The 26,795-nt window shown below is 46.4% G+C and overlaps 1 protein-coding gene across 7 annotated transcripts in view; it reads left to right on the top strand.

The window, feature by feature from the left end:
- SH3KBP1 (SH3 domain containing kinase binding protein 1) overlaps nucleotides 1–26,004 on the top strand; it is a gene marked incomplete at its 3' end in the record, with an annotated part of 345,340 nt that extends 319,336 nt beyond the window's left edge. For 4 of the 7 annotated variants that reach the window (XM_079910178.1, XM_079910177.1, XM_079910176.1 and 1 more), the window contains 4 exons: nucleotides 12,225–12,334; nucleotides 15,788–15,916; nucleotides 20,145–20,413; nucleotides 23,425–23,563. In XM_079910178.1, coding sequence (XP_079766304.1) covers nucleotides 12,225–12,334; nucleotides 15,788–15,916; nucleotides 20,145–20,413; nucleotides 23,425–23,563 — 647 coding nt within the window. Of the gene's footprint in view, nucleotides 1–12,224; nucleotides 12,335–15,787; nucleotides 15,917–20,144; nucleotides 20,414–23,424; nucleotides 23,564–24,631 lie in introns of those variants that run through there. The other 3 variants (XM_079910179.1, XM_079910173.1, XM_079910175.1) reach the window with 1 other exon arrangement.
- Between the last annotated feature and the right edge of the window lie 791 nt (nucleotides 26,005–26,795).

The raw sequence follows: 26,795 nt of genomic DNA, 5'->3' as shown, positions 1-26,795 counted from the left end.
AAAACAGGCGCTTTCTGAGTTGCAGTTGGTACAGCTGCAGTTCAGATAGAGAGAAGAACCAAGTATCAACCTACATTCTTGCCGTGACTACTGTTCTTGGAAAATAGGAAAGTTCTTGAACACATAACATAAATCAGCTGAGATTTTGACAGCTGTATCGGATATCGTTTCATATGATTTGCTCAGTTGGCTTTTTATATTAAAGAGCTGCTCCCCACCCCCCAATTACAAAGGGAAAAGGTGCTCACTTTCAAAAAATGAAAGAACTCAGGACGTTAGACAGTGAAAGTCCCCAGGTATCCCAGCCTCTCCCTGAGGTAATCACTGTTAATTTGTCGTACACACCTTTAGAAGTCTTTCTGTGACTGGATGGATGGATGGATGGATGGTTGGATGTTTTTAAAATGTGATCATGTTAATACAATACAGTTCTAGTCCACACTTGTTCTTTTGTACTAAATAATGTATGTTTGACATCTTTCCATATAAGTCACGTAGGTCAACCTTATACTTTTAAAGGCTACGTGATATTCCATTGCATGACTCTACTGTAACCAATTCACTAGGAGCAATGCTGCAAAGACCACCCTAGGACAGTGATCTGCAAATAGGATGACATGCACCTTGGGGGACCATGGAGACTTCTCAGGCCACGGACAGTGCCTCATCTTCTTATGTGCTCTTTCTTCAAACTCATCTCCTGAGAGCCCCGGTGCCATGCTGCTTTTCCCTTCTCACTCCCCTTTCCCACCTCACATGGCACAGCCAATCTCTTGCCCGCTCCAGGGGTATAAAAACCCCTGGTGCAAACTCAGAGACAATTCTGAGATTGGTGTTAGACTTGAGAAACTGAAAGACTCTGTTGACTGGACAAAAACTCCTTTTACAAGTCGTTGGTTTCTAATTATTTGCTTCCATCAAAACTGAAGGAGGCACCCACTGAGTTGTCCATCGATAGATAGTTAAAAATAGTTCTTGATGATGCTAGACCACTGTCTGATTTTTGGTATGTAACTTGGAAGGACTTCACGGAATTAAGTGACATTGTGATAAGAAAATTCTTTCCATTCCTATCTACTTATTTTTGTGTTAACAAAGTTTCTTGGCACTTACATCTATAAAATGAAAAATAGGAATAGAATCGATACCAAACCGTGTCATTCTGGTGATAAGAGTCATACAGATAAAAATGAAGTGATTGTGGGAGAAGCCCAATAAAATTCTACTTTGTTATGCTATTAAATTCCTTATCAAAATGAGTAGTATGTGTATACATATGTTTTGATCATTTGCATAGTAATAATAATTGTAAGGATAACTCAATCCAGAAAAAAGTAATTTTTACACCCTAGAGCCTTACGATTTCAGGAAATGAAAAAGTTATAATTCTCAATTTATATACATGTTCTTATAGCAGAAAAAGATGAAAAAATTAACAATGGACAAAGTTAACAAAAGCATAAAACATTGCGTTAGAATAAAATTCAGTGGTGGAAGTATGATGGAAATATGAATTCAGAGAGGGAAAGGAATGATTCAGAATTTCCAACTGTTAGAGAAAAGCTTATTAATGATTTTTTAAAAGTGGATGGTGGGGCTTCCCTGGTGGCGCAGTGGTTGAGAGTCCGCCTGCCGATGCAGGGGACATGGGTTCGTGCCCTGGTCCGGGAGGATCCCGCATGCCGAGGAGCGGCTGGGCCCGTGGGCCATGGCCGCTGAGCCTGCGCGTCTGTAGCCTGTGCTCCGCAACGGGAGAGGCCACAACGGTGAGAGGCCCACGTACAGCAAAAAAAAAAAAAAAAAAAAAGTGGATGGTGGCGGTCATTAAATTGCTGTGGTATTCAAATTTACATTGAATATACTCAAGACAGCAATAGCTATATTTTAAAATATCAATATTTAGAATATAGCAGAAACTATATCCTTTGTGACTAAAACTTGTGTAAAATTTTAGATGTCAACTTAACCTGTTGGGGGGAGTACATAGTTTTTTAAATTTATTTTAGGAGGTACGCTGGTAAACAGTTCGAACACCACTGGCCTCATAAATATGTCATTCTATGCGTACACAAACATTGCCGTGGGTTAAACGGCATTTAAAAAAGGCTGTGCCTATTTACATTCCTGTGAATGACAGCGTAAGTCTGATTTCTAATAAATACATTATTTATTTACTAAATCATTTTCAATAGCAAATTTGGGCCTGTGGTGAGCAATGTTTATGAAAGGATGCTCAACATCACTAATCATTAGAGAAATGCAAATCAAAACTACAATGAGGTATCACCTCACACCAGTCAGAATGGCCAACATCAAAAAATCTACGAGCAGTGAATGCTGGACAGGGTGTGGAGAAAAGGGAGCCCTCTTGCACTGTTGGTGGGAACGTAAACTGATACAGCCACTATGGAGAACAGTAGGGAGGTTCCTCAAAAAACTAAAAATAGAATTACCATATGATCCAGCAATCCGACTACTGGGCATATACCCTGAGAAAACCATAATTCAAAAAGTCGTGGACCACAATGTTCATTGCAGCTCTATTTACAATAGCCAGGACATGGAAGCAACCTAAGTGTCCATCGACAGACAAATGGATAAAGAAGATGTGGCACATATATACAATGGAATATTACTCAGCCATAGAAAGAAATGAAATTGAGTTAATTGTAGTGAGGTGGGTGGACCTAGAGTCTGTCATACAGAGTGAAGTTAAGTCAGAAAGAGAAAAATACCATACGCTAACACATATATATGGAATCTAAAAAAAAAAAAGGTTCTGAAGAACCTTTATACTCCAATAAAGATGTTGTCAAAAAAATTAGTAGCCAATATCAGAAGAAAAAAAAAGAATGCAAAAGTGAAATGTTACTTTTCCCCCCTTAACACTGTTTGCTATAGATGCACGTGAAACTTCACTTCTCAGCGCTAGACTTCAGTAAGGTGCGCCCCAACCCCTTCCCAGACCCCTTCTGCTGATCTAAATTAGGTCACCATGCTATCATTGCTAATTTCATCTTTTACCTGTCTCTCATAGTAGCTAGCAGAATTTGTAATTATGTCTGTAAAATTTGGTCCCTCTCAGGGGGCTCTGAACTCTGTGAGGCGGGGACCATGGCTGTTTTGTTCACTCCTGCATCCCCCTCCATGCCTAGCCCAGAGCCTGGCTCATAGGACGCACTTAGGAAATATGGACTGAATGAAGCAACTGCGCATATATGAGAAGAAATAGTGTGATGTAGGATCACGTTAGAGATCTTCATTGCCACTAGCCCCATGTGGCTATTTAAATTTAATTTAATTGAAATCATCACACTTAGCTGTATTCCGTGTGCTCAGTAGCCACATGGGGCCAGTGGTACCATATTGAATAATACAGATATAGCCGGTTCCATCATCACAGCAAGTTTTTTTTTTAACATCTTTATTGGAGTATAATTGCTTTACAAGGTTGTATTAGTTTTCACTGTATAACAAAGTGAATCAGCTATGCATACACATATATCCCCATATCTCCTCCCTTTTGCGTCTCCCTCCCACCCTCCCTATCCCACCCCTCTAGGCGGTCACAAAGCACCGAGCTGATCTCCCTGTGCTATGCGGCTGCTTCCCACTAGCTACTGGTTTTACATTTGGTAGTGTATATATGTCCATGCCACTCTCTCACTTCATCCCAACTTACCCTTCCCTCTCCCTGTGTCCTCAAGTCCATTCTCTACATCTGCGTCTTTATTCCTGTCCTGCCCCTAGTTTCTTCAGAACCTTTTTTTTTTTTAGATTCCATATATATGTGTTAGAATACTGTATTTGTTTTTCTCTTTCTGACTTACTTCACTCTGTATGACAGACTCTAGGTCCATCCACCTCATTACAAATAACTCAATTCCATCTCTTTTTATGGCTGAGTGATATTCCATTGTATATATGTGCCACATCTTCTTTATCCATTCATCTGTTGATGGACACTTAGGTTGTTTCCATGTCCTGGCTATTGTAAATAGTCCTGCAATGAACACTGTGGTACTTGACTCTTTTTGAATTATGGTTTTCTCAGGGTATATGCCCAGTAGTGGGATTGCTGGGTCATATGGTAGTTCTATTTTTAGTTTTTTAAGGAACCTCCCTACTGGTCTCCATAGTGGCTGTATCAGTTTACATTCCCAGCAACAGTGCAAGAGAGCTCCCTTTTCTCCACACCCTCTCCAGCATTTATTGTTTGTAGATTTTTTGATGATGGCCATTCTGACTGGTGTGAGGTGATACCTCATTGTAGTTTTGATTTGCATTTCTCTAATGATTAGTGATGTTGAGCATCCTTTCATGTGTTTGCTGGCAATCTGTATATCTTCTTTGGAGTAATGTCTGTTTAGGTCTTCTGCCCATTTTTGGATTGGGTTGTTTGTTTTTTTTTGATATTGAGCTGCATGAGTTGCTTGTAAATTTTGGAGATTAATCCTTTGTCAGTTGCTTCATTTGCAAATATTTTCTCCCATTCTGAGGGTTGTCTTTTCGTCTTGTTTATGGCTTCCCTTGCTATGCAAAAGCTTTGAAGTTTCATTAGGTCCCATTTGTTTATTTATTTTTTCATTTCCATTTCTCTAGGAATTGGGTCAAAAAGGATCTTTCACAGCAAGTTTTAATGGATAGTGCTGATATAAAGTGATGGTACTTTTATTCTCAGAACTTTCACTATGCCTGGCACACAGTAGATATTTAATAAATGTTTGATTAAGTGAATGAGTAAATAAACTCCATCTCCCTCTCTTATTCTTGAGCTACAAGTTTCCATGTAAAAATTGCTTTGTACTGAATCGCCAAACATTCCTCCTTTACTTGCCTAACACCTTGCATTTCTTGCCAGAGATTTCTTTAAGGAAGCCAGCCCCCTTTTTGGTCCTTTTAAAAACACATTTTAGTAAAATAGAACAAAGGCAGCTTGTTATCAGAACATAGAGTGGTTTCTTCACACACACACACACACACACACACACACACACACACACACACACACACACACACACACTCTACATTTCCTGGCATCTTTTCTTGTTCTTGATGTAGAAACAGTTCTCAGAATCACTATCAGTTGGCTAAGAAGGAAAGTCAAATGTTCCTGCTGTCTGTCCAGTGCTCTGTAGTGGGAGGAATTCCACCAGCGTGAATCTGAGTGTGGGCCCTGCCACTTTCTGATTGTGGCCTTGTTCACGTTGTCTAACCTCTGAGCTTCCATCTCTCCCTCTATGGCATAGAGTGGCCTGCGCGGCCTGGGTTTTTGTGAGGATTGAATGAGCACGCACGTGTGAAGGGTGGAGGAGTTGGGTGGCTGAACGGTAGCCCAAACTTGTTTACTCCCAGCAGCTTGTGTCTTGAAAACTTCACACCTGGTTGATAAATGAAAACACAGCAGCAAATCTGCTGTATCCATACACATTTTGGAGGGCATATTTTCCTGCAGAATCTAATCATTGCTCGAATGAGAATTTTTCAGTTGGTGACTCAGCTAACACAGGTGTTCACTGACCCCTAATAATGGGCCCGTCTTTGTAGTCTGCACAGATTTTCCACACTAGTCAAAGGATTTACATGCAGGGTGAGATTTTCTCCTTTCCAGACTACCTTGAGATGCTTCTTCATTGTAGAGGAAGTACCTGTGGCCCTGTGGGTTTAGGGTTTTCTCATCTTAAATCTTAAAAGAAAAATTTTGTTCACGGGTTATTTTTTTTTAAGAGTTAGACTTGCTCTTAAATCTCTGCTCCCAAATCCCACAACTGCATCAATGGTGTCTGAAAACAAAATTCTACCTGCGTGATTTGAAAGGGTTTTCACATAATCTCTCATTTACAAAAGAATAACCCTGCAAAGCTGATAGCTCAGATAACTCTCTCCTTTTTTTCTGGTGGGAAAACTGAAGCCCAGAAAGGTTGTTTGTTCATTTATTCAATAATCATTTCTTGAACACTCACTGCAAGCCAGGTATGATGCTAGGCCTGGGAAAAACAGAGATAAGAACCGCGGCTTCTTCCCTGGCGGGTAAGGGAGACAGATAGGTCGGCAAGGACTGTTAGTTCAGGGTGCTAAATGCAGAGATTGGTGTGAGTGTCTAGGGAGTGCTCAGGTCAGTTTTAGGGTGCAGTCTGCATTCTTGGAAGAGGTCTTAGTTGCCAAGCCAAGCCTTGATGTCTCCAGGGGAAGGGAGGAAAGGAGGGGGAGGGGAGAAGAGGAAGTCACCCAAGGGGCAGAGGTGTGTTGGCCATGCTAAGGCACTGGGATTTCGTTGGCACCCAGGAAGGACTTGAAGCAGTGAAGGGACGTACTCAGATCTGCACTTTACACATCTCTCTCTGGTGGTAGCCAGCCTGTGGAGTGGTACAGGACTTGGACTGAGAAATCCATTACAGTGGTTCCAAGCACGAAGTTCCAGCAGACTTAAGGATCCTTGACAGAGACATGCAGGAGTTGAGGTGGTTTCCAGAGATATTGGGAGGGAGCGACAATGCCAGGCTTCAAATGTAGGAAACTTCCATTCTAGGACTCGTTCTCAAGCCCAGGGCAGCGAGCTACAATAAATAAACAGAGCCATTTAGGAGCTCACAAGCAGTTCCTTTGGTGACAGCTGGCCCGTCTCAGACTTTTGACTGTTTCTCGTCCGGGTTTTCAGTGGATGTGTTTTAGGTCACCTGTGGTCACTGGTACCATCCCTCCCATTGATGGAAAATGGGCCCACATTTTCTAATTGAACTAAATAGGCTGTGACTTAAATTCATGGAAAATGGGCAACTGTGTGCCATGAAGAGTCAAAGGCCTTTCCAAGCCGACTCTGTGTCCAACATGAATTATCCCTGTATGTCTGCAGAGGGTTCATCTTCCAAGTGTCAGAAGAGCCAAGGGCTTCTCATCCGTATGAAACTAACTTTTAAAAAATACCCGGCATTTGCCAGTTCAGAGTTTTGGATTGGCTTATGGGCATTAAAACCATTTTTTATTAAGGGGAAAAATTCCTAGCCAGGCGAGAAAGCTCATATCAAGTTTCAGCCTGATTCATTTCAAAACTACCATGAAAATTGGGACATTTTCTTTGCACCACAACGGGTTAGTCATGGAAATTCTGTTAATCTCAGCTACTGCGACCACAGTCATGAGAGCATGCTCTGTGCCATTGAAAATTTGCGTTACAGTGCTGAAGAGTTTCCCCCTTCGCTGTCAGAAAGCAGAAGTGAGTCGAAGTTCAAGGTCTGAGGTTCCCGTTTCATCAAGTGACCTCATCCTTGGTGCGTCTTTTTCTTTCTGGCACTTTGGTTTTGTTTGTTGTTTCCCAAAAGTGTTTTTTATGAGCTCAAATGTAGAAAGTTCAGTGTAGCTGAGTCTGCATGAGGAGGTTAAGAGTGCGGCTCCCCTGCAGGACTTGGCCCTCTTCTTACTCTTTTATTTATTTACTTACATACTTATTCATTCATTCATTCATTCATTCATTCATGGCTGTGTTGGGTCTTCGTTGCTGCGCGCGGGCTTTCTCTAGTTGCAGCGAGCCGGGGGGCCACTCCTCGCTGCCTTGCGCAGGCCTCCCACTGCAGTGGCCTCTCGCGCCACAGAGCACGGGCTCTAGGCGTGAGGGCTTCAGTAGTTGTGATACGCGGGCTCAGTAGTTGTGGCTCACGGGCTCTAGAGCGCAGGCTCAGCAGCCGCAGCGCACGGGCACGTGGGATCCTCCCGGGCCAAGGCTCGAACCCGTGTCCCCTGCACTGGCAGGCGGATTCCCAGCCACCGCGCCACCAGGGAAGTCCCTCTCCTCTTACTCTTGAGTGACAGAGACGAGGCAGTCCTCTGGGCCATCTGTTGTGGAGACTCCGGCTGAGTGTGCTCGCTGAGTGCGGCCAGGCTTCAGCATGTGCAGGACTTTTTAGTGCAGACCTCAGCCAGTGAAACGAACTGGGCCGGCCAGGCTTCCTCTGCAGCCCTGGCATAGAAGGCTGCCTTCCACCCCGAAGCTGCTGCCTCACTGCCCGCTAGCAGCCACCTCTGTAAACTGCACGCCTGCAATCAGAGTTCTTTCTTCAGAGTTGGTCCATTCGTGGGTGTGTTCATTTGTTCCTACATTCACAGAATGTCAAGCATGTTTGCCCCAGGAAGGCGCTAGGCTATGAGAGCGCAGAGATGGGTCCCTGCCCTCCTGGGGCTCACAGTCTAAGTGCGTCACACAGACACCAGGCCACCTCTGAGTCATTTCGAAAGTGTGATTTAGGAGAGACCCCTCTCTCACACGTTGTCAAACCCTCAGCTCCCCCTGGGACTTCACTGTTTCAGGGGGCCCAGGAGGGTGGGGAGGGAGCCCAGATGGAGTCCAGCAGAAGTCTCCTGGCTGTGACCTTGTCTGTCGCTGCACACCAGGGGATGTGCTGAGTTCATCTTAAGGGGAGCCTGCGGCCATCCCAGCCGCTCCCCTCCCCCACCCCGCTCTGCATGCTCGGCCCCCTCGAGTGCCTCCTTCTCTCTCCAGCCGCTGTGTTTCTGACTCGTCACCAGTGGTCACCCAAGCCTTTGGTTGCCACTTGATCGCCTCTGTTGCTCACACACCAGGTCGGCAGGGGACTCACCCTGTGAGGAGCCTTGCTGCCGATGCCTCACCGGGCCGGCCCTGGGACATCTGCCGCTCACCCGATGGCCCTCGGCCCCAGCGCCCTCTCCTCTCCTCCGCGTGATCAAGTCCTGGCTTGTCCCTCCCCACCCCCAGCCTCTTCTGGAGCAGCGCTCCTGCGTGGCTGCTACTAACAAACTAATAAACCTGGGGAGACGGAGAGCCTGCCCTGCCCTAGACGGCGCCCCAGACTAATCCAGTCAGTCCCAGGGTGGGGTCCAGGCAGGAGCCTTTTTTTTTTTAATTGTCCAGATGGCTCCACTCTGCAGCCAAGGTGGAGAACCGGAGCCAGCAGGCTTTTAATTGTTCTTTCATCACTTCAGCCTGCTCCGGTTTTGCCTCCTGAGCTGGCTTCTGTTTCCAGGATGGAGCCATGACCTAGGTGGTCGGTCGCAGCGCCCAGCCAAGGCCCTCAGCACTGGCACAGCCCCTCCCCAGCCCCGTGTGCTTCGTGTCCTCCACCCCCCTCACACCCACCTCCCCACCAGCAGACCTCCCTGCCCTGGGTCTTATTCCCTCCTTCCAGGGCCCCGCTGGGGAACCCGCTAAACTCACGGATGCAGAGTGCATGCAGGGATATTTGTGCAGCCCTTTTCCTTAATTAAAATAAAAAAAGAACAACAGAGAGAGGGGGAATGATTTGAAAACACTTACCCAACGATAGGGGATTGATTCACTAAATCATGCATTGCAATGCAATAGAAGATTCTACAACAATCAAAATACTGATGAAGGATTTGCAGCCTCATGGCATATAATGTTTAGTGAAATAAGCAGAATGAAATACTACATAGCATGTGAAGGAGGCTATCTATTTATAGAAAAAAGCCTGAAGGGAAATATACCAAAACAGTAATAGTACTCGCCTGGGGGTGGCAAGATTATAGTTGACTTTGTTTTGTTGTTACCATTTTATGGCTTTTAAAAAGTATGCATTGTGCACGTATTACTTTTGTAATCAGAGAAAAGTCGATTTAAAAAAATTAATTGGGGGGACATTAATGTCAGATAATGGCTTTTGGCATCAATCCAAGTGTGTAATTGGTAATTTCAATTTCAAACAAGGTGGAATTGGTGGAGGCGAGTCCTGGGGTGGGGTCTCAAGGGGAATCTTTTAGAAAAATAAGATTCTCTTAAAGGGAAGGCTCCTGAGAGGGTCAGGCCAGTGAACGGGCTCTAGAGAGGCCTGCCCTGAGCCTCTCTGAACTGGCTGGCCAGACGGGGCCCTTTTCAGGAGCCTCGCTCTGGCGTTGGGTGCTGACTGGCTCCTTGGCCTCAGAGCACCACTGATACTTCTCTTGTGCTGTCTCTTCAGAGAGTTAACCTTTGGTTGCAGTTGCTTTGCCCTGATACAGTGAGTTCATGTTGAGTAATTATTCATTCACCAGGTGCGGAAATAAAGTCATGTAATATAATCCCAGGTGTAATGTAATGGTTTGTCCTGACCAGTGACTTGTGCTTGGTTTTGCATACTTCCACTAAAGGAAGTAGTTTGCAGACAACACCTGAGTGTTCATTAATTGAATAAAGCTGTCACACGGCCAGACCGTCTATGGTAACGCTCAACAAAAGAGCTCTCCCCAAAATAAGGAGGGAAGAAGAACATCATTTTTATCTTTTCTGTCCTGAGCCAGCATGTTTGCAATTATGGCAGTTTAAGATGTTTTCAGTTGCAAATAAAGAATATCTGACTAAAATTAGCTGAAATAACAGGGGGCTATTCATTTCACACGGTGAGAAACCTGGTCACTTGGTCATTCAGGGTGGGTGAGTGGCTCATTGGGGCAGTCAGTCACCCAAGCTCTTTCCATTTGTTTTGCTCGGCTGTCCTCAAGATCTCCAAGAGCATCCATCTCATGTGTTAGGCATTCGCACAATGGCAGGAAAAAGGCTGAAAACTACTGCCGCAAGAAGTAACAGGAAGAGACTAGAAACAGGCCAGATACACAGGTGGCGGCTAGTGGTGGAGCTGGGAGTTGAACCCAGACAACCTAGCTCAGGATTCATGCCTGTCTTAGTCTGCCAGTTCTGTCATAAGAGAACTCAAACAGCAGACATGTATTTCCTACAGTCCTGGAGGCTGTGAAGGCCAAGTTCAAGGCACCAGCAGATGCTGTGTCTGTTGAGGGCCCTCTTCCGGGTTCACAGGCACTGTCTTCTTACTGTGTCCTCAATGGTGGAGGAGGTGACGGGGCACTAGTCTCTTTCTCCTCTTATAAGGACACTAAACCTATCCACAGCTCCAGGCATCCTATTCTTACACAACAGCTTCCCAAGCAGGAGGGAAGAGGAAGCAGCAACACAAATGACCTTCGCCTCACTTGCCTCTCTCTAGACAGAGAGGAAATCTCTTTCCCAGTGGCTCTCAGTAGACTTCCTTTTATTTCTCAGTGATCCAAATTGGGCTACATGGCTACCTCTAAACCAGTCACAGGCAAAGAGGAACAGGATTGCCATCATTGGCTTAGACCAGACGTGCCTCTGCTGGGCACATTGTCCTGAAAGAAAACCGGGGCTCTGTTAGGAGGGAGAATGGGAATGGTTTGGGAAGGCAGCGCCTGGCATGGCGAATGAAGCAGTCTCCCTGTCAGGAAGAGATGGCGTGTCCCCATTCACCGGCAGTAATGAGTCTCAGGGTCTGCGCCTATCTGCCAGCCATCCCTCTGTGCATGATACACAGATCTACACTTGGTTTGTAAATCCCCAGGACTCTGTAGGACCAGGTGACTCCCTTGGCCTGATCGTTCGTTGAAGGAGGTGGCCAAGTGAAGACAAAGGCCTTCCTCCTGGACACATGCCAGGTGCAGTGATGATCTGGCTGAAAGAGGCTCCGTTCATCTGTCAGTCACAGAGGTGGGCGCTCTCTGAGGCAGGCCCGTTGCTGCCATGCGCACTGGGGTAGCCTTAGTATCTAGCTCTGTGTGCGGCACAGAGTAGTTGCTCAGTCATAATGGAGTGAGTGAGTGAGTGAGCAGACTGATGACTGAAGAAGATATTGTCTCCATTGAGCAATGCTTCTGGAAACAGAATGGTCCGGGGCTCTGGGTCATCTGGAGAAACAGAAGCTTGCTCTCCATCTCCAGGGGGTTAAGAATCTAATGGTAGGGTGATGGTCAGAGTATTGCGGTACAGCCAGAGAAGGAGGCTGCCCTCTCTTGTCTTCTGGAACCAACGACCAGCATTCACTTGCGCAAGGATATTGTACCTTGAGATAACTGCTTACAGTATTGTGACTGCAAGAATGTTTTATCTGCCAAAATGGACTTGGATTTGTGGAAGAAAGAGGATTCCTCCTTTACTCATCTTTCTGTAGCTTTTAAAGATTTATGAATATAGCTGTTGAAGGGGGAAAGAAGAATCACGTTTCTCTTTCCTCCATAATAGCTTGTTAGACCGAGGAGGAGGTGATTTCTTTCATTCAGTTTGAATCACGTTGATGGGATAACCAAAGGATGTAAACAGCCTTCATAAATGATGAAGCGTAATCCAGACCTAAAGGATGATTATTAAGGAAAAGAGGTGCTTATGGCATAAGAACCTTCCCTTACTCCTGTTGATGCTCTTTAAAAAATCTGTTTTACTTTTGTTTTAGACCTAGAAGGGTTTGATTCCGTGGTGTCATCTACTGAGAAACTCAGTCACCCAACCACAAGCAGACCGAAAGCCACGGGGAGGAGGCCTCCGTCCCAGTCCCTGACGTCCGTAAGTGCCTCCTCGCTTGCCGACAGCTGGAAGGCAGGAAAGATCAGGGACTCTAGCTACGAACTGTTCTGCAAGCAGCTGATTCGAGGACACGCTGGGAGAGGGCGGTCATGAGATGCGCTGCTGACCAGAAGTGATTTGAGAGTCTTCTGGAATCAAGCAGTGATTCTTTCTTTTTGTTCTCTGTGTATCTGCCAGCGAGGTGGGGAACCCCTAGTCCCACTTTCCTTCTCTCTCCTTCCAGACGGATTCTTGTTTGAACCCAAAATGAAATTGGTAAGAACAAAATGGCATGTTTTCTGGTGGGAAAGGAGAGCAAGGCTGGTTTGGTCTGTGAACAAAAGAGAACTTTACTTAAAAAAAAAAAAAAAGCAAAAGAAAGGGATCTGCCGCTCTACAGCACTTGGCAGTGGCCCAGGCTTTTTCTCCCAAAGCCCCGTCCTTGGCATTCCTCCACGGAACCCCGCACAGACCTTTAGGAGATGGGTTTTAAACATACGAGGCACCTGGTCGTGCAGGAGACAACAGTCAGAACGCTCCGGATAACCCATGGAAGTTTTTGTTTGGGTCATTTTGAACAACTTTGTTTCTTATTAGAAAACCTGTAACACATTTATTGTACCACATTTGAAGCAAGAAATGCATAAAAAAGCAAGTAATAGAAGTAAGTAATCCTGCTACCCCAAGCTAAGAACTGTTAACCTCTTGCTGTATATCTTTTATTTCTTCAAAAATGGGATCACACAGAACACGTGGCTTTAGAAGTTGCATTTCCCCCTTACACTGTACACCTTTCCCCTGTCATTACACATCCTTCCGTCACGTCACAGTGAATGGCTGCCTAGAGTTCTAGCCTGGGAATATATGAGCGTTTATCTAGCCAGTGCGCCGTCACTGGACATCTATGTTGTTTCCATTCATCATAAACACTGAAGTGAATGTCACTGTAGAAAAATCTTGGTGCTTCTGCAAGCAGTGTATGTGTGTGTGTATATCTCTGTCTGTCTATCTATTTATCTCTATATATCAGATTGCCTTGTCCTTGCTGGGAATGCAGGACTAAGGCCTTTGGACCTTCACCCAGATGCCAGGGAATTAACCTTTTTCAGGTTTCCCAGGACACTTTTTACTAACTCTACCTAAGGGATCATCATTTAGAAGAAAAAGAATGCCACTTCCTTTGAACGTCTTCTCTCATATCCACTGGGTCTGGAAGTGTGGTTTGAGTCATCCTATTTTTCCTCTTTGTAGGAAACATATCTGTGTATTACCATCTTTGGGGGAGAAAGACTTGAAACAGTGGCTTACTTTTTCACTCTTATATAGAGTACTGTGTCAATACCACCTTCTTTCCCCTTTCCCTCTCACCTCTCCCCACCCTCGTAAACACACAGCCTATTTAATTGCTTCTTAGTATCTCTGTATTTAAATTTTTAATCCTACCTCCCATATCTTCTCTATAAATCCTTCATCATTTTTGTTTCCCCTCCAAATCCTTCCTAACTTTTCAAGATCTAGAGGGCCTTGAGGCATCAGAATTAAATACAGAGAAATTTGAATTACCACCCCCCATCCCACCCTTGGTCCCTACATCCCGTGTCTGAGAGTTTGTATATATTTGGGGGAGACCTGGTAAAGGCATCTCATCTTCTCTGCACTTTTAGATTACACATTGATTCATTCACTCATTCAACAAACACTGATGGGCATCTCCTATAGGCTAAGCTCTGTGCCAGGTACCAAGGCTGCAACTGGGAATGAGGTACATGGTTCTTGACCACAGGAAGCTTATGGCAATGGTGGCTCAAAGTTTGACATTTGATGTGGAACAATTTTACTCGTGGACTTAAAACAGCAGGATACATTTGTGCTTTAAAGAAGTATAATTACTGTACTCGCTTCCCTTCATTCCTATCCATCCCCATATGGATATGTACATTGAATTCATGTTTACTCTTCTTCCTGTTAGCACCTGTAGGTTTTTCATAGCAAAATGGGATCGGTGGATGTGGACATATTCCTAAAAGGCCATTGGAGGGAATGATCGAGGAAATACATTAGTCATGACTCCCCATCCTGGGGCCTCTCAACCTAGTTTGAGCTGTTTATGTTTATCAGATTCAAAGAGCAAGCTTTGATTGGCAGCTCATGAATCATAGATTATGTAGGAGGAAACTGCCTTTGGAATAAAATCTCAAAATGAAAGGATACAGGCATTGTAAGGTAATTAAGCTTAGATTAAAAGAAAGCTTGGTTGGAGGCGGGTGTTATTCTAGGTAATTGGATTTTCAGATTAAATGAAGATTAACAAACAAGACCTTTTCATTTTAAAACATTGCTTTAAAATTCCCTACATGTATTGCTTAGTAAGTAAACAGAAGGAAACAAACAGTATTTGTAACTGGGATTTTTTTCTATAATGGTGCCAAGCAGTGACTCTAAATATGATTATTTTCCCACCACAGGGATAGAAGGCATAGAGGTAAGGCTGAATATGAACTCACCTAAAGATATCTCTGGAAGATTCTTCGTTTAAAAAGATTCCTTGCCACAGGAACTCTTATTTTCCTCTGCTTTGTCCTAAAATAGGGAAATTCTAGTACAGTAATCATTTTTGACCAAGTGATTCCAGTGAATTGGTTTACATTCATCCAGCTTTTGATCTTCACAGCGAGGCAGAAAGAGTAGGAGTGTTATCCCCATCTTTTACCAAGAGATGCTGCCATTCTGTAAGTACACCTTAGCAAAGATGGAATCCAAAATGGATAATGATTGTCCACAGCAATGAGGGCAGCGTTGTAGCCGCAGGCACCAAATTAGACGTGAGCTTGCTGTGCTGGCAGGCAGGGCTGTTCTCTGGGGCTGCAGAAACGCTGGTCACTGATCCGCAGGGGTAGTGATCCTTTGCCCCCGGAAATGGTTTCCTCTCAGACAAGTCCTTTTAGACACTTCACTATGCAATAGACCTGGTGGTTCTGGAAAAGGATCCGGAGGGAATGGAGGAGAGGCAGGTTAGAGGCAGCTTCCTCTCCACCTGTGTGTCCTTCCCCACTGGACTGTCAACCCTGTGAGAGCAGGGACCATGTCTGGCATGTCACTGTTAAGTTCAGTACCAAGCTGAGTGCTTGGCACACGGCAGCAAATGTTTACAAAAAAAGAGAGAGGCTCTGAGCAGGAAAAGATGGATGACAGATGCTCACATGGATGAAATGACCAACGGGCATCAGTGGAAAGATCCCATAGAAAGATCCCTGGTCTAGGAAATCTTAGTCTCAGTTCTGCCACTCTCTCTAGCACACAGATAATAGCACACTTTCTGCCCTGTGGTTATAATGAGGAGACAAACAAAATAGAAGTGTCAGTGCTTTGAAAGGCACACTGCATTATGTTAACAAAAGCTATGTCAGCTAAGGTGTAATTCTGACAAGAGCATTTTCTTTTGGCTTTATCCAGTCTTCCCTTTCAAGCCCTGATATCTTTGACTCCCCAAGTCCTGAAGAAGATAAAGAAGAACACGTTTCGCTTGCACACAGAGGAGTGGACGCATCAAAGAAAACTTCAAAGACTGTTACCATATCCCAAGTGAGTGGCCAGCCATGGCGAGGGTGTCCTGACAGCACGGGATCCCTGCCTTTACGTGTATGCTCTGATGATGAGTTATAAACCAAACAAGGATAAACAGATGTCTTAGTCATGTGGGGCTGCTAAAACAAAGTGCCATAGATTGGGTGACTTATAAACAATAGAAATTTATTTCTCACATTTTTGGTGGCTGGACGCCCAAGACCAGGGTGCCAGCATGGTCAGGTTCTGATGAGGGATCTCTTCAGGGTTGTAGACTGCCAACTTCTCATTGTGTCCTCACATGGAGGAAATAGAGTGAGAGAGCTCTCTGGGGTCCCTTTTAGAAGGGCACTAACCCCGTTCATGAGAGCTCCACCCTCATGACCTAATCACCTTCCAAAGGTTCTATCTCCCAATACCGTCACAGCGGGGGTTAGGATTTTCATATGAATTTTGGAAGGACACAAACATTCAGTCCGTTGCAACAGGCAACACAAGTTTTTGTCATTCTTGGGTGACAGTGACTTTGGTAATCAAAATCCCTAAGGAATGTGACAGTCTCCAAAACTGGGCAGAAACCCATGTTTTTCTCTTGTGGTTTGATCTCCTCGTCATACCATCAACCATACATACACACACACACACACACACACACACACACACACACACACACACACACACACAATGCCCTCGCACACCACCACCACCACCACCACCACCACCACCACCATCACCATCACAAGAACCAAAACAACTTTAAAAACCTAGAGGTGTCTAGAAAGACTACATTAAATATATTAAATGCTGTGCCCTCTGCCCACAGATTGTGACTTTTATGTTCAAAACTGGTGGTGTCACAAATTATGGTTGGCAGTTCATGAATTTGAATAACTAATGGGATTTCTTAAAGAAAAGCTCATTTGGATTCGTTTATTAGGATAAATCTATAGTCATTTTAATGTTTAAAATGTTTAAAAACATTAATTTCATTGCACGCCCAGGGGATGGTATAGCTCTTTTATTACTGACTTGTGAGGAACAAAGAACACATTGTTTACCAACTGCATGTGGCTTCTGAAGGGTACCCTGTACAAGTTCTGTTCGTCCTATGATTGTGAAGTAAGATTTTAAAATTCCATTTTCTCATGCTAAGAGAACCCAATCAATTGGACTTATTTTCTGTAAACATTAGCAGCTGCCTTCTGTCTAAAAGCAGAAAATGGAAGTCATTTTTAAAGCACTCGAAGCACGAATTAACACAAAGAAATCAAAGGTGATGTGGAATTTTCTTCTGATAGATTTAAGAATTTATATGTATAGCTTTTCTTAAAAATCTGATACAGTCAGCAAAAACATGATCCTATAAAACAGATCGATTGTAATTATTCACAAAACTGAAGCAGTCTTCCTTTATAAAAGGCTTCCATTTACAGAAATTGGATTTAGATCCGTCTTTTCTGATGACCATAGGAATGCCTATAGTTGCAGCCTCTCCGACGTCCCTAGGGTGTCTCTATAGTGACATCTACTGGTGGGCAGTGGCTCATCACGTTGCTGAGTTGCACTGTTCTATCCCATTAGCCTATTTCACTTGCCTGGAGTTGTCATGTCTTGTTTATTGCTTCTAGAAATTCCACCTGAACTAATTTGATCAGGGCATTTGGTGGCCTATACTCTGTGAGGGCTTATAACGAGTGCTTGTTAGCTGAAATGGGACGGGAGAGCGAGTCACGTAGGAAATGCAAAAAGAAGCGTTGATTGAAAAAGTGCCTGGAAGTCAGTCAGTGTGAGCACATCGGTGGGCTGAGGGAGGTGCGTGATAATGCAAGGTGGGAAATGGGGAAAAGTATGAACCCAGGAATAGAAAAGAAGCGAAGGAAATCAGGTCAGGAGAGCACGAATCTTCAGACTCAGGCAGCCACGGTCACTGTACCAGGCCTGAGGGTCCAGCTGATGGGGAGGGAATTGAATCTCAGTTCTGCTGCTTATGAGCTGTGAGACTTGGGGAATTTCTCAGCCACATCCCTAAGCCTCAGTTTCCTGCTCCGTCAAGCTGTGTGCCAACTAATCCTCATTTCAGTTGTCCAGCCCGCGTCCGGCATGTAACCAGAGCTGCGTAAATGTCAGTCCCTCGCCCCTCTGACTATGACTCCTGCTAACAATAAGCACAGGATGGTGGATCGCTCTCCCTGGCAGCAGAAAGTGATTTTCCTCAATGATAAGTTGGCAGAGAAAAGGCGAGCAGCAAGGCTGGGAATGATGGCCCATCTGCTTCTGGCTGACTCTGCCCAGTTTCTCCCTGTAGCACAGCCTGAATCCAGACTCTGCCTCCTCACTGTGCCAACCCAGCCTCGTCTTGGCTCCCGGCCTGGGCGCCGGCAGCCTCAGCTCCCTCCCCTCCCCCGCTTCACCCCCCAATGTCCCGTCTACTACCTGCCCCCATCCGCCGCACCCCACCTGTGATCTCACCTTCCCTTGCAGCTGCCGCCTCCCCTAGGCCTGCTTTGTGCCCCTGTTCCCCCGACCCATGACCGTCATGTTCCCCGTGCCCTCCAGGCCCCCTCAGGGCACTTCTCCATCAGGCCTCCCCTGCCTGCCTCCTCCGTCTTCAGCCTTGGCTCTTACCCTCAAGACACCTCCCAGCTCAGGGTCTCCCCCATCTTTGAAAGCAAACAAAACCCTTCCTTGATCCTGCCTCCTCCTGAGGCTTCTCCACGAACACCCTCTCCCTTTCTCCCATCTTCTTTCCTCAGCCGAGTGTTTGGAAAGAGAGTTCTAAACTTGCAGGCCACGCCCCTCATGTCCCGTGCAGGCGCTCACCTGCCTTGATCAGATTTCAGTCTCCCTTGGCTCCACCAAATGGACTCCCCCCTAATTCTCATCTCAGCATCCTCTGGAAACTCCTCCAGGAGACTTCCATGACCCAGGCCCCCTCCTGGTCTGGCTCCATCCCCTCTCAGCACTTTGTCCCAGTCCCCAAGGGCTCTCCCCTCTCCCTCCACCTCTTCAACTTGGGGCGTCCGCAGGGTCTGTCATTGTGCCTCTTCTCATTCTTCGTCATCCACCCCTATGGCTTGCACTGCCTCTGGTGATTTCTCTGGCCCAGCTCACTTTTTCAGTCATCGGCTCTACCCATTGGCCTTCCCCCTTGGCCATCCCTCAGGCTCCTAAAATTCCGTGTGTCCAAAACTGAGATCACTGTTTGGGCCTTCAGTCTGTTCTTCCTCCCATGAAAGGGTCAACCCTAACGCCTCCTTCCTCCATCCCCACCCATGGCCCTTGATCCGTACTTCCTCCTCACCCACTACGGCCTGTCCAGGACCACATCCTCCTGGCCTTGGGGTGCCTGCTCTGGGAGGGCAGGGACTGCGTCTCTTGGTTGGATGAGCCTGCCATTGCCGCATCTCTCAAAGCTGTCTTCTCTCTATCCTCTTGGCCGCCGCCTGAGTCAAACCCTCACCATTTTTAGCTTTCACCGTATGAGTCTCCTAGCAATTGTCTAGACCTCCAGACCCACCAGACCTTCAGCCCTTCTGCAGCCACAGTGATCTTGAGCTCAGCAGGCGATCTTTTTAACCCTTTCCACAAGCCCCCTGTGTGCGCCCTACATCTCTCTTGCCCCCCTGACATTCTGGCTTCCCGTGAATGCAGTTCACTCTCGGGTCTCCAGGCCTCTGCTAGCACGCTCCCTCCTCTAGAACTTCCCCCGCCCCCCCGCCCCCCACTTACTCTTCTCTGACCTCCTCCAGGATGAGGCTGTGGGCTCCTGCCTGATGCCCTCCCTCTGGGATGCTTGGTCCCTTGTGTATATTCTGTATATATATTCTGTATATACTTCTGCGGCGCTGTGTGCCTCCCACCCTGCGTGCACGCTCCCCCCTCATCTACAGTGTGTTGGTTGGTCTGTCTGTCTGCACCTCACTGGGTTCTAAGCTCCTTGAGGGCCAAGAAAATGTTTTGCTCACTTCAGGGTTTGCAGAGCCTAGCGGGTACATGGGCCTCTGGATGTGTACATTAAACCAGTCAGGAACTACCTGTTCAGAAAGGTGGTCAAATTTAAAATTCATAAGGGGATGCCTGCACCAAGTAGGCCCTGGGGGCTTGTGGATGAAGGAATGAGCGAGTGAGTGGAGTATACGGAGGGCTGCGGGGACGGGGATGTAGATAGCGGGTTTTAGTAAACAGGACGGGGAGGTGCAGCACACGAATCCCTAGCCTGAATCCTCTCTGTCCTCACTCATCACAGGTGTCCGACAACAAAGCCTCGCTGCCGCCCAAGCCGGGGACCATGGCTGCGGGCAGTGGCGGGCCGGCGCCTCTGTCCTCAGCAGCATCCTCTCCCCTGTCGTCCTCTCTGGGAGCAGTTGGACACAGAGCCAACTCCCCGTCTCTGTTCGGCGCGGAAGGAAAACCAAAGATGGAGCCTCCAGCCAGCAGCCAGGCGGCCGTGGAGGAGCTGAGGACACAGGTCCGGGAGCTGAGGGGCATCGTCGAGACCATGAAGGACCAGCAGAAGTGAGTGTCTGCGGCCCCTTCTGTAACTGCCTCCGGGGGTTGCTTTCCACCGGCTCAGGGCCTGGTTCTGCCACCTTGGGGCCCAGCCTGTCCCTGAGGGTGGGCCGCCTCCCTGGGGATGGTGGCAGCAGGGCTGGGAGTGGGGGTGTGAACCCGAGGAGCTTCACTGAGCTCGGCTCCACGTGTAAACTGGCCCAGCTGCACACGGGCTGGCGCCGGGGCATAGGGGGAGGAGTCAGCTACAAGGGACGTGCTCAGCAGGCTGCGAAAAAGAAAGATCTTCAAATCCCCAGAAGACACCACGGCAGTGGTGCATACACCACTTCTTAATAATCCCAACAGCCAGCTTTTCTTCTAGCACCAGAAAAATGGCAATTCCTTCAGTTAGCTGCCCCATGAAGGAATTGGCTTGCGTTTAGGGGTACAATGTATGCAAAAGATGCAGGGACTCTTTAAACCTGAGGCTTGACACTCATCAAGATGTTCTTACCAGGAGACTCGAGCGGCCTCTGTGCGTGCCTGCCCACACGCGCTCCGCATCTCTGATCCTCAGGGGGCGCTTAGATGGGGAGAGGGACCTGCAAGCCAAAATAAATACCACACGCATATCACCCAGGATGCTGTGTGCAGTTCAAAAATAATGGCAAAAGGATTAGAAGTCAGGAGGCACTTATCTGAATAAACGGAGGCGCAGAGAGTTTAGGGATCCGTTGGCTCTTTCTGGAGGGAACGGGGGAGGCATCTCGAGGTGTTTCCTGAGTAGGATTTCGAAAGCCGACCTAGCATTGCCAAGAGCAGAGCACCCCAGCAGAGGGCACAGCACGGGCAGGTTCACAGGCGCATGGAGCGGCCCGGCAGGTCAGTGCACTCCTGGTGCCTGGCCGCCCGGATCGGGAGGAGCCCGGGGCAGTGGCGGGCAATGGGGCCACAGACCCGCAGTCACACCTTCGGGAGGATGCCTGCAGCTGGAGGGCCCTGAAGTGTTTTGTGTACTTTGGGGAATAATTGGGTTAAACAAAGTTACTTTCTTCTCCGAAGGACTGCTCAGAGCCTTCACTGTGCATGGGAAGATGGAGGATAACGTATGCAGTGTTTCCCAAACGTACCTAATCACGGAGTCCATTTTTTCCCTAGAACATTCTAGGACAAGGCTTCCATGGAACTCACTTTGAGTACTATGGCTCTATTCGCTTCTGTTCCACTCAGGCTGGAGGTGTCATATGAATTGGGGGCCTCTTGGACTCACCCCCTGCCTGGAAGGGGCTCATCAGATAAATATGCAGAACCACAGGATGGGACTAGAGCGGGTCTTGAGGGGCCAGCCAGGCTGCCCCTAACTCTTCCAAGTCCCCAACTCGTATCTGACCCGGCACAGTATAGCTTTGCATACCCAAAGGCCCCATCCGTGTCCAGGCGACAGGTGTCCCCTGCCTGGACAGTGACCCGACAGCACCAGTACATCCCAGAGCACTGGTTCTCAGCCTTCTGAACAAGACGGGTCAGACACTCCTGGATCCAGGGCTTCGTCCCTTGGGGCCCTCGCTCTGAAAAGTGCCCGGAACTTTTCTGAAATGGCCTGTGCCTGAGTCTGGAGTGCAGAATCGCCAGTGCCTTGGGGCCACTCCACCCCTTTGTTCCTCTCTCCACTGTGAACCCGGGCATGGATGGCTGCACTTGTCCTTCCCCAGCCAACATCTTCTTGAATCAGACATCACAGTGGCCCCTCTCCAAGGCCTGCCCTTCACAGCCTTCCTCAGCTTGGCCCTCACGCCCAGGAGCACTGGGTCCCCCCCAGTCTTCCACCTTAGCTCTTGACGTCACTTTCCTTTCAGCCTTTGGCTCAGTCTGTGCTGATTCCCGTCATCCCCAAACATGCAGTTCTCACCTCCCTGCTTCTGTCCTGGCTCTTCTCCATCAACTCCCCCATCTTCCTCCCTCCTCGTAGACGTACCCTTTTTTACTAGTTCAAGACTTAGCGACTATCTTCGCACCTCCCTCCCCAGCTAACTCCCCAACCTGGACTGCTGGAGCATAGCGTGTGCTTGAATAAATGCAGGAACGCAGCACAGGTGGTTAATATCAGAGAACCCAACGTGTTGACAGCAGTGCTGGGACACTGACCCAAGTGCAGGGACCATCGTGGTGCTCATCTGAAGTGAGCAAATGCTACATAACATCGACCTTGTTTCTTGTGCTGGTTCTGCGGTGTTTGTGTTTTGATTTTCCAGTCCAGTTTATAAAAACGTGTGCGTAAAATGGAGTGTCTGATACCCTAAAATGGAGTACAGCTCTCTGACCAGAGTTAGGATGGTTGCAGTGTCCTAAGTGTAGAGCCTGAGTTTGCAAGATGATTAGTTTTGTTCTACTTCACTGTTTACTGTTGGGAAGGGCACTGGGCTGTGTGTTCTAACTCGTGTCTACTTTCTCTATGACATGATTACCATATCGTTAGTTCAGTTCTTTTACCTCCAAGTTTTCGGGTGTTACTATTTGCACGATTTTGTGAGAATCTCTGAAAACGTACCAGTAACCTTTCAGTAATGTAAAACTCTGTGAAAATAAAAGAAATATATATGGAGTGGTAAAAATGTCTGCAATGAATATTATTATGTAAGTCCATGTAAAGACCAGTGATTCTATAATAAAGGACTAGTTAGAGGGAAGATGACCGAATATGAGCCTGGATACCTGGAGTGTCGTCATTGGGCAAGTCAGGCCACCTCTCTGGGCCTCAGTTTCCCCATCTTCTTTTAGGAGAAACTTGCACTAAGGGATTTCAAAGGTCATTTCAGACCTACTATTTGATGGCTACATATTTGGGGAGCCCAGAAATAAAGGCCTTTCCATCTGCAACAGGCTTTAAGCAATAGCCGTGCAAAGAAAGTATAATGTAATGTTCTGTCCACACTTTCTTTGTAAAAGGATCAGATGGATTTTGTAATGATAAGAGACTTCATATCTCTTGTCGGGGAAGTCTGGGCTTTTGTTTAACTTTGTCATTTGCTTTCCAGACGAGAGATTAAGCAGTTACTGTCAGAGTTGGATGAAGAGAAGAAAATCCGGCTTCGGTTGCAGGTGGGTCCCTTGGGGTCCTGTTGCCCCGTGAGAGGCTCATTTGGGGGTGGGAGCAGAGTCCGGGCTTTATTTTGAAAATAATTGAGGGAGGAGATATGGGGCTATATGTATATGTATAGCTGACTCACTTTGTTTTAAAGCAGAAACTAACACATCATTGTAAAGCAATTATACTCCAATAAAGATGTTAAAAAAAAAAGAAAAGAAATGATAGTTACTTCTCTACCAATTTCGATGCGCTTCCTGTGAGAATTTTCTTAGAACTATATAGCCCCCCTTCACATCCTCTCCTGGGATCCAGGAAGTCTTGGGGAAGGGAGGCATTAGCAAACGTGCCCCAAGTTGGGTTTCTCATTTGGAATTTATCTGAAACATCTCCTCTGTGAAAAGTTCCCCTCAGTTTTCAGAGGCCTCATTGTCGTAACTGCCAGAGGGCATATGGTGCCAGGGAGACCCCATTGGCGCTTCTGTCATGCCGCTATTGGGACCCCAAGGACCATAGCCGGCCACACTTGGCACTTGCTCCTTATCTCTTTACTTCTCCCTGACAACCGTGTCAGTCCTGCAGGGCATCAGAGCTGTGTCACCCTCTCTCTAGCCTCCCTCTGATCTAACTCAGCCTTTACCAAAGGGTAGAGAGTGTATAGGAGTTGGGAATGGTAGGCTTTCAGCTCTCATGCAGTTGGTGCCCTTGGTGGTGACTGGGATCCATGGTGCTTAAAGGATAGGTAACTGCTTGTCATCACTTTGCGGGTGCTGATAGACACCCCCTTGGGCCCAACCACAGCTGCCTTCCAGACCTGCCAAGTGGTCAGTGTGTCAGGACACGCTGCTCCACCCTCTGGCCAAGGAACTGAAATTACTGTTGTATCATTGCTTTTGACAAATTTTGGATACTGGTAGCCTGGGAATTCAAACATCCCCCCTTTCCTAGCACTTCGAGTTGGTGTGCCTGTTCTTTAGGTTTATGTCAATTTCGGGCATCATGATCAACTCTTCATTCAGATGTCATTTCACCCATTTCCCCTTTCAAATTGTCAGGTTGACTGTTTGCTCTCAATCAACCAGGTTGCTTATCTTTCAGCTTTTATCCAACCAGCCAATTCATTGTGATTTTGTTCGGCTCTTGTTTTTCCTTTATAGATGGAAGTTAATGACATAAAGAAAGCTCTTCAATCAAAATGAATACTTGATAAATGAAATGTCGCATTATTCATCCCAAGTCCAAGACTCAAATTTTCCGCCCCAGCCAAAATAACCTTGTGCCAAAAGATGAAAAATTGCCTCAACATGTCCCTGTTTGAAAGATCAGCACAAAAGTCTTGATAGCACAACACAAATTCCATCCAAGAGGAGACTCTTCCCCATGGTATAGTCCTGGGTCTGGCACTGGTTGTGACTTAAACAGAGAAAATTGTGCTAAAGGCTTTTTTACTATGAGATCTCACGTGAAACGAAAACTCAGGCAGTTTAGTCCATAGTGGTACTATTTTGATGATATTTTCCATTAATAAAATGTAATTTTAGAGTCTTCGTTTACAAGCTTTATAATTTTATGATTTTTTTAATCGTGTTTTGCCACAGATTCCCCCAGTGTTTGTATCACACATAGTCCAGAGCGAGCATCCCATTCTTTTGCTTTAGGCGGAAAGCTGCCTCGCTCTGTGTCCCCCTCAAGGAGTCTATTACATATGCAATTTTAGGTCCAACCTGTCCCTCCTCCTGCCAGCAAACCCCACCACCCTAAGATAAATTTTAGCTTATATATGATGGTATATTTACAAAAAGAGAAAGAGAAAATCTGGTATTTGCAATGATCTGTGCCTTCTTCTTACCACCCTCTTGATTGGAGCTTTTGTGATGCAGCTACCATGATTTAAAAAACACACACACGCATTTATTTTTTTTAGTCACTTATCAAAGTCTACTAGAGGCCACTGTCTTCAAAGCTTCTCTCGCCTAACCAAAGGTCCTAAGAGGAGACAGCTGTGAAGTTGGGCGTGCTCTTTGGTACCAGCTGTGACTTTTAAGTTCTCCTAGTTTTAGGTTGTTCATGAACTAGAAATGTCACCCCTGCTTGATTTTTCATCAGCCAAGTTAAACCCCTGCTTCCTGTCCTTTGCACCTTTTGAGTGAACGGAATATGCATTATTAAAGCAAAAATAAATAAAAGTAAAATGCAAATGAAAACAAAGGTGGGGGGGAGTTGTATTATTTCCTGCACTAGGCTATCCACGTGTGCTGTTGTTGAAGGTGTACTCACATGATCTCATTTGCCTTGCTCTCTTGTAACCCCTTCCTCAGGTCCAAGAGAAAGGGGGGAGGCGCTTGTTGAAGCGTAGCCATTGGATCTCTCTTGCATTCACGGAATTGCTTTTTCCGACCCGAGGAAACTGGTGTTTGCTTGTCCGCTGTATCTTTGTAGCCAATGAAGAGTTCAGCTTTAGACTAATGTAACTGTTTTCTCATCCTTAGCAGAAAATAAGGGGAGCATACTGTATTGCAAGATAGTTTGGGGATTGGGGGGTCGGGGGGATGGTCCCTTCATGGCCCCTGAAGGTGTTTTATGTGTTTCTAAAAAGCTGCTTTGTCCATTCCCCGAGTTTTAGAGCGAAACTACTAAATATGAGTAGATTTGTACAACCACAAAGAATGAGAATTGATAACACTGAAGGAGCGATGCAAAAAAAAAAATCATCACACGTTCTTGATCGTCGAAAGTATTACAAATGAATGTCTCTGCCTCGCTCCCTTCCGCTGCCTTCCTCTTACCTACTTGTTCAACCTTGTTGCCGGAGGCTGCTGTTTCCCTCCGAGTATTTCCAGAGCCCTGGACATCCTGGTCCTCCAGGTACGGTTCCAGGATGATGGCAAATTTAAGGGAAGGGAGTGTGTAAAGAAAGAAGCCTCACACCCTTCACTCTCATATCTGGACATACTGCCTTTCCAGCAGCCTTGCCCTCAGTTTGCTTGGGGCCAGGAGCGCCAAGTTTCCAAGGGCAACATAAAACATTCCTATACCCCTTGACTGTTCTAGGCATTTCTACGTTAAACTTGAAGGCTTTAGAGATTTCCCACCACCAAATATAAGAATGAGGATTGGATTCTTTGACATTTGGATTTCTCATTCACTCATCATGAAAATCCCTAACGGTATAGTTTTATATAATGTGTATACAGAGAAAGATTGTGAATAAATTAACTTGAGAGGTGGGAGTGCCCTCGTGGGGCACTGGCGACCTGAAAAATAGAGCCATTGGCTTTCTTTGTATCAGGAGAGAGAGGAGCAATTCTAGAAGGAGAAGTT

Source organism: Stenella coeruleoalba, assembly GCF_951394435.1.
Source record: "Stenella coeruleoalba genome assembly, chromosome: X".
In the NCBI taxonomy this organism is placed as follows: Eukaryota; Metazoa; Chordata; class Mammalia; order Artiodactyla; family Delphinidae; genus Stenella; species Stenella coeruleoalba.
This window is presented reverse-complemented; position numbering and strand designations above follow the sequence as displayed.